This window comes from Triturus cristatus, chromosome 9 (genome assembly GCF_964204655.1).
Source record: "Triturus cristatus chromosome 9, aTriCri1.1, whole genome shotgun sequence".
In the NCBI taxonomy this organism is placed as follows: domain Eukaryota; kingdom Metazoa; phylum Chordata; class Amphibia; order Caudata; family Salamandridae; genus Triturus; species Triturus cristatus.
In genome coordinates, this window is record NC_140592.1 from 460,510,294 (window position 1) to 460,523,146 (window position 12,853).

Below are 12,853 nucleotides of genomic sequence, written 5' to 3' on the forward strand. Positions count from 1 at the left end.
TCGGGCGGTCCCGTTTCCGAACAGATGGCGGTTGGACAGAAGTCTGACCACCATCCTAATCAGGCCCCAAGTGTAGCTCTACTGGGCATCAGCACATCAGCAAACAGGAGACTGAAAGAGAAAAGGCGTAGGGAGGAAAAAACAGAAGCAAAGCGTTCTCCATCTACACATAGCCCATTGACATCAGAACTGTATGGGTCATCCTGCAATTCAGGAAGAAACAGAGCGTTATTCCCTTTCAATCGAAGAAATCCATCAACTGCCTGCCTTGTAACCAACTACATTGTACCTTGGGGTCCTGCCCCAGTTTATGTCTCAGCTGCTTCTTAGCTGGCCGATGATATACATGTATAACGACATACATATCTACAAAATATGACAAATTGCCATTTATGGGCACACCCCTTTCTGCACCAATGCTTTTCACGGATATGTTTGCTACATTTATTCTACCAAAGACTTTAGATAGCCTTGCAAAGCATCATAACTTATGAATGTTGCCAAATTTCGTGTTTTTTAATATAGCCTATGTTTAAGGGGAAACTACTATTTTGTTTCTAAAACGTCTGTTATCAAATAAACACCCCATAAATATTATGTTTATTAATTTAACTGTATTCATGCTTGGACAGACCTGAGCTTTCTGCTGAGAAAATTACCACTCTTGCACTCAGCCTGGAAATGCCAAGCTCTGAATTATGCAGTGAGGATGAAATACTGCCAAATACGGAATTACACGGTTAAGACCAGCCATGTCAAACATGGGGCCAGATGTAATACTTGGCACTAAGGATACTCTATCATGAAGGAGTATCCTTACTGCCAAGAATGCCACCTGCCTGCCAAATTTATATGCGGGCAGACAGTAGGATTAATCACGTCTCCGCCATGATTAAACCCCTTCGATGGCCCGGCACAGTAAGGGCTATCGAGGCTGACTTGTCAATCTGCAAACCTAATTTAGATCGGTGAAATTACAGGCCAGTTTCCACTGCCTGTCGCCGAGAGGAAAACCCTAGCGCTGATGAGCTGTGATAACTGCTAAATGCTCCCCTCATCATGGAAGAAGGGAGCATTTTATTTTCAAAAAGAAATTCCACTGATGAAGCAATGCACCTAAGAGGAAAATGCACTGCCAGGAACCACTGTGGCAGCGGCTCCTGCCAATGCTTCATAAATGACAGGTAGTTCGGAGGTCATTTATACATTTAGCGTGCGGAGTCGTGTCCGCCTGGCGGATGTAAAGTCCTCCGCCAGGCCAACTGGGATTATTCTGTCCGCCAACATAAAAATCCGGCTCTTAGTCTGCAATGAGGACTACAGGGTCAGGAATTTAACCACCAGGGCGCTTATTAAGAGGAAAAGCCAGAACCAACTTTTGTCATGTGGATATAAACTCACAGAACACACAGTAAAATAAGAAAACACTAAGTCTAAGCTTTAGATTGTCTCAAAATTATGGTTCCCTGATCATTCAGGCTCGAATATTCCACCTTGCTTACACTCGCCTTTATACTGCGTGGTTATCACCCAACAATTGACCCTAGCTAATAATCCTAATTCTTTTAGGCTGAAGAGTAAATTTGACAGAACAGCCTTTTTCTTCACCCAGGAACGCAGTCAAATGTGATGTCAAAATCAGACGCTTGCAAAATGGAGAAAAATTACTAAAAACAACAATACTGTTTATAAAACGGACCGGCCAGAGTTTACCTCTCTGCTTCAAAAGTTAAAGTCGTGCTTTTTGTTTCAAATAATAAAAAAATACATGTTTTTATTTTCTATTTACCGCTGTTCATGTACAAATAACCAGCCACATTGGTGGAATGCTTTGCGTAAGTTCGCCCTTGAGTGTACATATTTGAAAAGGGAACAATTTCACACATTAGTTGAGAGACGGTGATCAACAGCTGAGTCAAAGCACTCCCAACTTAGAATTGAAAAACTGGGAGATGAAATGTTTGCCCAATATCACACAATGCATCACTTAAGAAAGAAACTTTAAAGCATAATTTCTCAATACTACGTGAAGTTTTCACAAGACCACTGTACTGCACTTTAAAAGACCAAAGATGACAAAACACACGCCTACTTTAAGATTATTTGGGTAAATCCACTTTTCACAGCACTGTCTCATCTTTTTTTCCTTCTGCCTGCTGAGAAATATCCATCTTGTCCAAGAGTTTTGTTGATGTGTCCCCCCCAATGGTCCTGTGATCCTGCCTTTTCCATCTGGTTCGACCACCAAGTGTTCGGCACCAGAGCCAGATAGACCTCATCTCTTTCAGAATGTCTTGCTTGATATTTTCGCTGACAAAGATGTTAATGAATGGATCGAGAGCGCTGCTGAGGCTGGTCAGAGCAAAAGAGATGCGGTAACCAGGACGGATGCTCCTCTCCATTTGGCAGGTGCACATGTCCTGGTCGCTGATGTAAGAGCGGATGAAGAGCACCACGTGGTAAGGAAGGTAGCTGACCACAAATATGATGGTCATTGTCAGAAGAAGACCAGTGAGTTTCCTTTTTTGTTCAGGTTTCTGACTTGGACTGTAATGGATCACCCGTATGATGGAGCAGTAAGAGAAGACAAGAAGGACCAGAGGAATCAAGAACACCACAAAGATCCGGAAGTAGTTGACATGAGCAACCCACCTTTCCATTGGATACTTTTCATAGCACAGCTTGACATTCTGGCTTGAGTTAAAGAGTTCTTCCCGGCCAAGGAACACAGCGTGAGTCCCAAGTATGACAAGCCAGACAATAAGACATACGATCATGGCAGCTTTCATGCTCCGCACCACTCTGGATTGAAAGGGGAATGCTGTGGCCAAGAAGCGATCCATGGCAATGCAGCTGAGGAAAGTGATGGTGGTGTAGAGGTTGGCATTGAAGAAGAAGCCCACGATCTTGCAGAGGAGATCGCCGAACTTCCAGTCCTCAATGGCAGTGTAAGCGATCCAAGTGGGGAGGGTAAAAATATACATGAGGTCTGAGGCACAGAGGTTCGCCAGGTAAACACTCACGACATTCTTCCGCTTGATCTGCTGGAAAATGACCCCAATCGCTGTCAGGTTCCCAATGAGGCCAACGATGAAGACCAAGCTGTATATAATGGGAAAGAGGGTGGTTTCATATGCATCTGGGTAGGAACACGAAATGTCCGCACACCCCATAAGTATGTCGAACAGTTATTCAGAGACCTGCAAAGCAAAAACACATGGGATTTAGCACAACAGGCAAACTTGAGTCTGAAAATTATGGCACAAAATGCACAGAGGCCATCAGCGAGAAACAAACAAATCTTTCTTTCTTTCTTTAATCTTTATTTGATTTTCCAACAGCAGATCATAAAAGATACACGAGTAAAAACATACAAAAAAAGACAGAAGGATTAAAATTTCTACAGTACGTTTAATAAAAACTTCCACTTAAGAGTGTGGATATTAATTCATCAGCATAATAAGTACATAGCATACAATACAAAGGGGCTCACTACCGATATATTTATATTAGCATTAGCCACCTTTCCAAATTTCATTGAACAACATCAACTCTGGGGAATTTAATGATACATAAATCAAAATTCATCATCATAGTAGAAGACCAGCAGCTCAAAGTGCAATTATTTATATAAACACTATGGGCCCCATTAGGATGGTGGGCGGACTTTAGTCCGCCTGCCACCCTAGCGGTGCTGGGACCGGCCGCCAGCGGTGCGGCGGTCCCGCTCCGCCGATTAGGATGCGACCGTCACGTGGCAGTCGCATTCCCCATCTTTGACGGTGCGGCAGGTGCTGCTGTAAGCAGCACCCGCCACAATGCCAAATAGGCATGTTGCGCATTGCCATGCACAACGTGGCAAGCACCTCGTGGTGCCTGCCACATTGTGCATGGCAATGAAGAGGGGGTACCATAGGTACCGTAGGCACCGCCACCATATTATGCCCCAGCTCCGCCCGGCCGGCAATCGCAACGATTGACAACCAGCAGAAAAGCGGCGTACGGACTTTCCGTCCGCTGCGGTAGCCCCCCGCCATGGTAATATGGCTGGGGTAAATGTGGTTGTGATGGCGGGCGCATCGCCACCACCGGCCAGGCGGTGGCGATCCGCCCGCCATCATAATCAACTCCTTAATTCAAAACAGCAAGCTCCTCCTTTGTGTTGAAATGCTCTTCAAAAAACAAGTAACTAAGTAACATGTGTCATAATCATTAAGTTGCTGTAAAAAGAATAAGGCGGCCTTGCAGTTAGAGAATTTATGCCTACGCAACAGCGGTAATAAAAATCTCCTTGTGAATGACAAATAATAACCACAAAAGAAAACAAAATGCAATAAAGATTGACTTGATTGCTCGTCACATGGGCAGATGCCGATGCCAGCAGAGGAATATTGCCCCAATCAAAAACATAACAGCCATCATATGGAAGCTAGCCTAAATCTAGCTAGTAATGTTCTCTCATACACATTTGTATAATCTCTAACCAGAGGTTTGGCCACTTCCACTAACTCCTTAGTGGCCTGTCTATGCTTACCGAAGCTATCCTAGATCCAGTATTTACCCTTTTAGGTCAAGCCTAATCAGCGTGCATGTGCTGTCTGGAAGACCTGGAGTAATGACTACACAAAGTGTAATCCTGCCTGCTGCTTGGGACTGGTTCACTCCTGCGTCCCTCTTGCTTGCTGGCTCCTCGTTGGTAGGTGCTTCTTATACATCATTTCTGTTTACCGTCCAGCAGCACCGCCCAACTACAGTTTCCATACACTGCGAGTGTTTCTATACTATTTTGGGGACTACTACTTTTTTTCTGTGTGTTACACTGGGTGCTTCTTTCTCAAACTGTGTGCTGCCCTTTATTTAATCATAACAGCGCCCACTTCACTTCACGGGCCGCCCGTGCTGAACTTTGATATACACAGACACTGTGCTTCATGTTTGAGCGTGGTGCCCGTGTTTATATGTGATTTCTTGTGCACTGATTGTGCGTGATCTTTTGTGACGTGGGCCCAACCGTATAGCGTCTAACATGGTGTGTGCATGTGCGCTCTTTACTTGGATAAAGAAGTGTTTCATTGTCTGTCTTGTTAATGTTGTTACAAGTAACGCTATCAAAGCGACCGGCTCCATGCCTACGGCCCCCATGAAGTTCAGAAATACAAATAATTGTCTTTTCCCCTTGTCCCAGGAATTATTGCGCTGCTCTCCAGGAAGTAAGTTTGGAAAGGGGCTCAGTGGCGAGCTCACCTCCCTATGGTGGTCACTGCATTGGCTAAGCAGCCTTGCAATGCGTGGAATAACTGGCCGTCAGTCGGGGGAAAGCTCCATCTTTCCTCAGTTCGCCTTTGGTGTTTTTAGGTCTCGCCTGGCGTTAGCAGCGTGCATGCGCTTCTCTCGCCATGCGAGAGCCTTTTGGAATCAATGCGGATTCCAAAGCGTGCACGCGGACGGACAAAAGATGTGCACGCGCGCCGTGGGATTACACGTGACATCTCTGCACAACGCGCCCGTGGTGCGCTTGTTTTGCCCGATACTGACCTAACAAGCATTGAAAATGCAAAAGGTTTCGCGTTTAAGTTAATGCCATTTGCTTTGCCAATTGCTATACAATACCATTAGCAAAGCAAATGGCTTTAACTTAATCAAAGGTGAGACCTATTGCATTTTTAACTCTTGTTTTTTCCTCTTTGCCTTTTCCCTCTCTGCAGCCTGTGCGCAGCTGCCCCAGCCTGTGCTTAAATTCTTCTGCAAGGCTGTCCCTCCAGCCATTAATTACCGGGCCAGGGGTTCCATGGGGTGGGAGGAGGAGAGGCAGGGGAAGAGGACTGGAGTTGGGGGGAGGCTGTAAGTTTAGTTGCAGGCTACTCACACAAGTAATTCTGCCACAAAAGTGACCCCGAGAGATGCAGCCTAAAGCCAAACCAAAATAATTAAATGTGTCCCTTTTTAAAGTCAGCAGTGATAAGAATTTTAATGTTTAACTCTCAGCTGAACCAGCAGACCTATTTCGTTCCTCTCAGACAGACATGTGGTGTAAAGGTACTTTACAACAGGCTATTTCAATATATACATCATAAACATTATGTGTGATAGTCATTGGGGAGTCGGTGTCTGCATGCATGCTGCACAAGCGCTACATAACGGGCTGACAATCATCATCTCCACCTGCCGTGCAGTCATAGAAAAAATAAGGACCAGTTACATTACGCAAGGTCATGTGCACAGGGAGATTAGGTGATTTGCCCACAACCACACGATCCATTTCCCTCGCTTCACTGTAGCGCACAATTCGCTCTCCAACTTTAACAACCTACCTCTAAACACTCTCTCTCTAACTCTACCTTTCTCTAACTCTTTCACTCTCTCACATTTTCTTTCTTCACTCTACCTCTCACTAATATAACAAATGAACTAGTGTTCCTTTAGATACCATCTCTCGCTTTTTATCACTTTTGCACCCACGCACTCTGTCTTACATAAGTAAAAAAATATATATATCATTACAGCACCAATAGCTGTAACTCTCAAAAGAATGCAAGACCTGTTCATAATGGGCTTGGGTGCTCTAACAAATGTACACAACCAAGGGCTAAAAAGGAGTCTTTAATAAAGTTTAGCCATGGAATAGTCAAGCCATGGGCGCAAGGAAAACAATCTCCAATGACTGCCCGGTTAAGCTCAGCTTCCTCGTTTGCCCAGAGTGAGCACTAAAGGACCAGGGGGGGCAGCATTAATAATGTCTTGCATATACTCCTTACCTAGCTCCTGGTGCAGGGAGAAATGTGGTGTCAAAGGGGGGGAACTCCTAGCAGCCGACTGTAGAATCTGTTCTCTTCCGCCTGGATTGCCCCTACAACTCTACACCCCCCAGATACCCATGCCCTATGCTAGAATTGGCAAACATTTCCAGGTGGGTATCTCTAAACTTGTAGCAATGTTGAAAAATGTCTGGCCTCATAAATGTAAGACTACAATTGCGTTTAGATGTAGGTTTGATTCGAATGGATAAAATATCAAATGGCAAAAACAGCAGTAATACTAAAAAATAAACAAATGTACTCTCTGCTGCCCTCCCTCAATGAACACATTAAAATGGACTCCACTTCTGAATTTTGTCAGTTGCCTGGATAAACATTGACTTTTGCCCTTCTGACACCCACTTGCTGGGTGCTTTATGCTCCAAGGGACTTTGTATCCAGGTGTAGGCCAGGTCAGGTCAGCCATTTTCCATGGCTGAGGGTTTGCAGCAGCATCTAGCGTTACCCATGCGCGGTCTCTTATTCATCAAAATGCCTCGTGTAACGGGTGCGATAACATCCACCTTATGGGAGCAGAGGGTTTTTAGGAGCTTGATCTGGAGATAAAGAGGGCCAGTGAAATAGTGGGACAGAGGTAATACCTGAGGACTTTGAACATGGTGCACAGAGCAATTGGGAAGCAGTGGAATGTAGCTAAATACTGAGAGGTAGAAATGTGGCCTGTCAGAACTATCTGGGTTTGGGAAAGAAGGTATTCTGAAAGCAGACTGTACAGGCATTGCCATAATCACAACAAGGGAGAATAATAGCTTATTCCACAGTTTTTCTGAACTCAAAAAGGTAGAAAGTAGTCCATTTTCTTGAGGAGCCAAAGGTAAAAGAAGCATTTGGCAGAAGTCTGAGATTTTAGGAGCAAAGCGGAGGGCACTGTTGTAAGTGAAGCCAAGATTGCGAACAGAAGCAAAAGGAGGGGATCAAAAATCTTGAGGCACCAACGAGGAAGAGCATGTAGACAGAAAATCCCTCACTGTCAGCAGCTCTGTTTTGTCAGCATTCAATTGAAGGCGGTTAGATTTCATCCAAAAAGTGACATCTGAAAAGCATTGGCGAAAGTTAGGTTGAGAGTGTGGGAGATCACCCATACAGGAGTCACAAACTTGAGCTCTTGAACCCAATACTAGCCCCTCAACAGCAGTCTATATCCTCCTTAGAGACTAGAGGAAGGCATAGGTCTGAACTTGAAATGCCTTGTTTACTATGTCTATTTCTGACACCGCCTTCACAAGCCCTGGGACCACGGGTTGCAAGGACAGTCAGGGGTACCAATGGGCAAGCCAAGGGTAGAGGCTGTGACCCTCGCTATTCTTACAAAACTGTACAACTCTACTCTCTTATCCAAGTCTTTGCTGCTAAACAGTGGGTCTTTCTTCAGACTCAGAAGCCTTCTTAGCCTCCACAGTCAATCAATTATGTTTTATATAGCACGGAAAATCACCTGTGAGGGTCTCAAGGTGCTGGGGTTGCTAGCTGCGGTGAGGTGACAGATTCCCTACAAACAGCCAGGTCTTGAGTTCTCTCCTGAATCGCTGGAGCAATGAGGCAGCTGAGGTGCAGGAGAAGGTTGTTCGAAGCTTTGGCCGCCAGATGTGAGAAGGAGCGTCCTCCTCTATTGGCTTGGCGGATTCGGGGGGGGGGGGGGGGGTGTCTGCGAGGAAGAGAGGAAGAGGGAGGCAAATTGTAGGTGCCTGGTCAGTTGGTAGAAGTTCATGCATTTGTTGATGTAAGCTGGCCCTTCCCCAAACATGACAAACATCGTTTCTGGACCTACACAAAGCTGTTCATGAGTTCGCGATTGTGCATTCGGAGGCTTCTTGGCCTCTGAACACACAATAGCGCGCTTCTGAATGGTTTTGTTACTGTTCAATGCAGGGCCAGCTTTAGGGCGGTGAGACTAGTGCGGCCACTGACAAGCAGGGGAAGAACTGATCTAAGGGTGTGTGCTGTGTTTAGCAATAGCTTAAGATTTAAAAGCACCTGCTGCAGAGTTCCTTGTGCATTCAGCTTTCAGGCAGCAATAAAAATGTTATAACTCTTGTGATTATTGTTTCTGCTGTAGAGAGATCGAGTTTTGTCTGATGGCAGTTCTGACTCGTCATAAAAGTAGTGCAGAGGGTTAATGTGCCTTCTGCAAAGAACAGTTCTATATTTTAAGGGGAGGGCTAAGTGTATTGATAAAGCCAGCCTTTACCAGTGCTGTAAAACAAATGAAATTTATGTGTGAGGGGCTATGGAGAGATAAGGTGCACTTTTACCGGGCTGTAGTGAGGGAATCCGACGAACCCCCGGGGTCGGGGGCTCAAAAGAGGAGTGTCGCACCAGGCGACACCAGCGCTGGTTTCATGACTGTGTTTGCAATGAGTAGGGCCTTTTTGTAGTCTTGGTACAGACAGCATTGTTTGTCACAGACAGCACTGCATAACTGTATTCCTAAGAGTAAGCAAGCTTTGGCTTTTCCCCTAGCTCATGACTAGATGTCTTTCTAGTCCCTTTCAGTTCCTTGATCCTGAATCAATAGCTTTCCTCTCTGTTTGTGGGGCTGTCCTACCCTCTGATTTACTACTGTTTTTCAATGGATGAACTGTACCTTTCCATCGCTGTAGTCAGGGAGTTATATTTTGTTTAGAATTTTTCTCTGCTACTTGCCACTCAATGGGAGTGCACAAGCCTTCCGGTTTTCCTCCTGTATATTCAGTAGCGGCTGGTGTCAGAGGAGTGGGGCGGGGTGGGGGGTGAGGGAGGAGACGACAAAAACTAAGAAAAAAAAATAACTTACCTGTCCCTCGCAGGTCTTCTGCTCCTCTCGTGGCTCCACTGCAGGCACAGGCTCTCGGACTCCCCTCCGGCCAATCCTGAAGCTACTCTCATGCATGAGAGGAGCTCCAGAATTGGCCTGAGCACCCTCAATTTGCGCTCCCAGTGATACTGGGTGCCCGTGCTTGCTGTCTCCAACCTGGCAACGCAGCTCGGGTAGGAGACTGCTTCAGTGTGCATGTCTGACTGACCAGTGTCCCTGAGACTTTGCAGTAGCCATGGTGTGCTGAGTGCATTAGCTCAAACTGGCATTAGTGTCTTCTCTAATAAGCATCTTATGGGAAAGGCACCGCCAGGGGTGAGGCTGAAAGTATCCATAAGGGAGAACGTTCAAGTGTATACTGTCAGAGCCAATACTGCTAAAAATTCTATTGGGGACCACCTTAAATAAATCGAATTGAGGGCGAGAGAGGTAACTTTTAGTGTCACCGGCACACCCTCCCAAGATCATAACCATGAAAAGTACCTCCACCACATTTACATAGGCATATCGTCATAGCATCCTATTATTCCAATATGCATTTCTTAAAGACCATATTTTCTGTCAGGACTACGAATGTTTTCTTCTCTAAAATTGCCCCATGATGGTACCGGATGACAATTTACAGCCCACATGGCATAGCTGGGCTACAACGTATAAGCAATGGAAAGACATTCCCATAGAATGGACTGGTGCTCTCAGTCCAGCTGCAGACAGTGCGGTGCGGATTGTAGGAGCCACACTGTGAAAAATCCGCCATATTTCTACTGGCAGCGGCCCCTTAAAGTTGCAAATCTGGGACTTTTTCTGGAAATAATCTGTACATCAACTTGCATTACTAACTTGTTCAACATTCTTTTTTAACCTTCGTTTTTCAATGGAATCTCTGGGTTCTATGATGCATTTTCCAAAACTCTTGTCTCGTGTTCAGGGCGGAGCGTGCCCAATGCACCAGCCAGGCTGGTCAACAGTTACTGCGCGGCCTGGTGTCACAACATAATGCAGGTCCCCTCGATGCTTCCATTTTGACCAGATGTCAGTCAGTCAAAAAGATTGTTTATTTAGACCTTAGGTCCTTAAACCTGTATAAACATACAAACATAGCGATCTTTGATTTAAAACCAGCTCGCGTTAAAAACGATATAATGCCCGTAAAAAACTCCTAATCCATCAAAAAACTTCTAAAAGTAGAAAATTCTATAACAATTATTTAAATTCCAAGAATCATTAGTAAAGAGTGGAGTACATTTCATCAGATTAATGCTGGTTATAACACATCCCAATACACATTTTTAACAACTTTAACTTCAAGCATGAATTTCCCTGTTGCACATGCTACATCTAATGAATGCATATAAATGAACAAGTCTACTGCCTGTGCACGATTCCTAATCTCATATTTTAGGAAGATTGATCATAGCCACAGTTTTCATGCATCAAGAACAGTTAGACAATCTAATAAAATGTGCAAAATATCACATTTTGTGCCTAGATTATAGGTACACTTCCGTTCGTGGTCAATCATGGCCCTCTTAATCCCATCATTATCATAACATGGATTAATCCCAATTCTTATTTTTAATAATTATCTCCTTAACCAACGAATGGGAAGAATATCCATACATGGGAACTGTTGACCGTTTTGCGAAGATTTCATCAGAAAACATACAGATATTTTCCCTTCAAAATATTGCCTATCCTGGTCGCATGATATTTCTTTCCCTACTGTCCTAAATTCCTTCTTACTTATAGTTGGATGAAAACTCTGTGCTGGCATACATCAGATCTCAATTCAGATGCGATAAACAGCACCCTTTGATATTTAAGAAAAAAACATGGCCTCTGTCACCATCTAGTGGTCTGACCACACACGGCTCCCCATTATTAATGAAGCGGCTTGCTCGCAATTAAAAATCTATAATAAATATTGCTGAAGGACAGCGGGGAAGGAATGTGACTGGAGCGTCAGGCCCGAACCCCCACCCGCCCTTTTGTGACAGCCCTACAACAGTTGAACTACATGAATTTGTAGGATAAAAGTGGGAAGCTGCTTTTTTTTCAGTCTAATGCCTTCAAAATTGACAAACTTTCCTTTATAGAGAAACGTGCTACAATTGACAAGATGGCCGACAATCTCTGTTCCCAGAAACCATACACCAAATGTAATGATAAATACGGACACCACAGTGCCAAAACTAGATGTGAAAAATACTGCAAAAGTGGTGGTACCTGCCTCAACTCTGGCCCTGCCACATAGAAAATAAACCGTACACGCTAAAGTGGAAAAAAGCACAACACACTGGATTCTAAATGAATGAGAAAAAATAGGAAACCTCTTCCCTTGCTTTGACATTCAGCTGCGATGGGGTCAAGCTATGTGAGAATAAACACTCAGGCTGTTTTGACTCCTGGCATGACAGATATCACGTGACTGACACTGCAACTCCACTTCAATCTTTTAGCAGCAAATTGGGAGGCCTTCCTTGGCTCCCGCGAAATGATTACCAACCCCAAACTTCATCAGTCCCAAAACAGCTGTGCTAGCTCTGTAAAGCGCTCTGATAACCGAGGCTCAAGTTCGCGCTATAACAAAAACTCAATAAATAAATAAATACACATATGTTGAGCTGTGGAGAATACACCATACACTGGTTACGAGGCATACTGGTCTCAATTTCTGCTCTCTCATACAACCTCATCAGTGCATTAGGATTGTGGGCTCTGTGGATGTTAACATGGACTTTGATGAAATTAAATAAGTTGAAAGAATAAAGCCAAAGAAAAGAAAACAGAACGCCACATTTTACCGCCTACCAAGTGTCCAAAGGTTCGAATTCAGGTCTAGGTCTTCTTCAGGCGCAAGTAAATCCAGTCTCTGAGTTGAATAAGCTTTCTTTTGGGGTCAGTGCAACACTGAATGAATTCGTGGCAACATGTCCGTGCAAATATTTCAAAGACGGTCTGCAGAAGCACATATGAGAAGGCTACTTCTGGTAAAATGAACAGCTACACGAAACACCAGCCGGGGGAAAATGTGTCAACCTCAGAGGAAACCCTGATAAGATGCTTCCTGTTTAGAAAGGACTGTAGGTATCATCTTTCGACAAACTTTAGTGTTCAAACAGTTTTCCACCTCACTGTATATTTTTTTTAAACAATAATCCCAAAAATATATATTTAATTTTAAATTGTTATTGCATGCAAAGACATTGGATAATAATCCGATGTACTTGCCACTGAAAACAAA

The 12,853-nt window shown here is 44.3% G+C and overlaps 1 protein-coding gene across 5 annotated transcripts in view; it reads right to left on the reverse strand.

Annotated features, from left to right (window-relative positions):
• Positions 1-1,754: 1,754 nt before the first annotated feature.
• LOC146798143 (G protein-coupled receptor 4-like) overlaps positions 1,755-12,853 on the reverse strand; it is a 287,428-nt gene continuing 276,329 nt past the window's right edge. For 4 of the 5 annotated variants that reach the window (XM_085625388.1, XM_085625389.1, XM_085625391.1 and 1 more), the window contains one exon: positions 1,755-3,200. In XM_085625388.1, the coding sequence (XP_085481514.1) occupies positions 2,121-3,173 (1,053 nt within the window). In that variant the 5' untranslated portion in view covers positions 3,174-3,200 and the 3' untranslated portion in view covers positions 1,755-2,120. Of the gene's footprint in view, positions 3,201-12,420; positions 12,611-12,853 lie in introns of those variants that run through there. The other variant, XM_085625392.1, reaches the window with a different exon arrangement.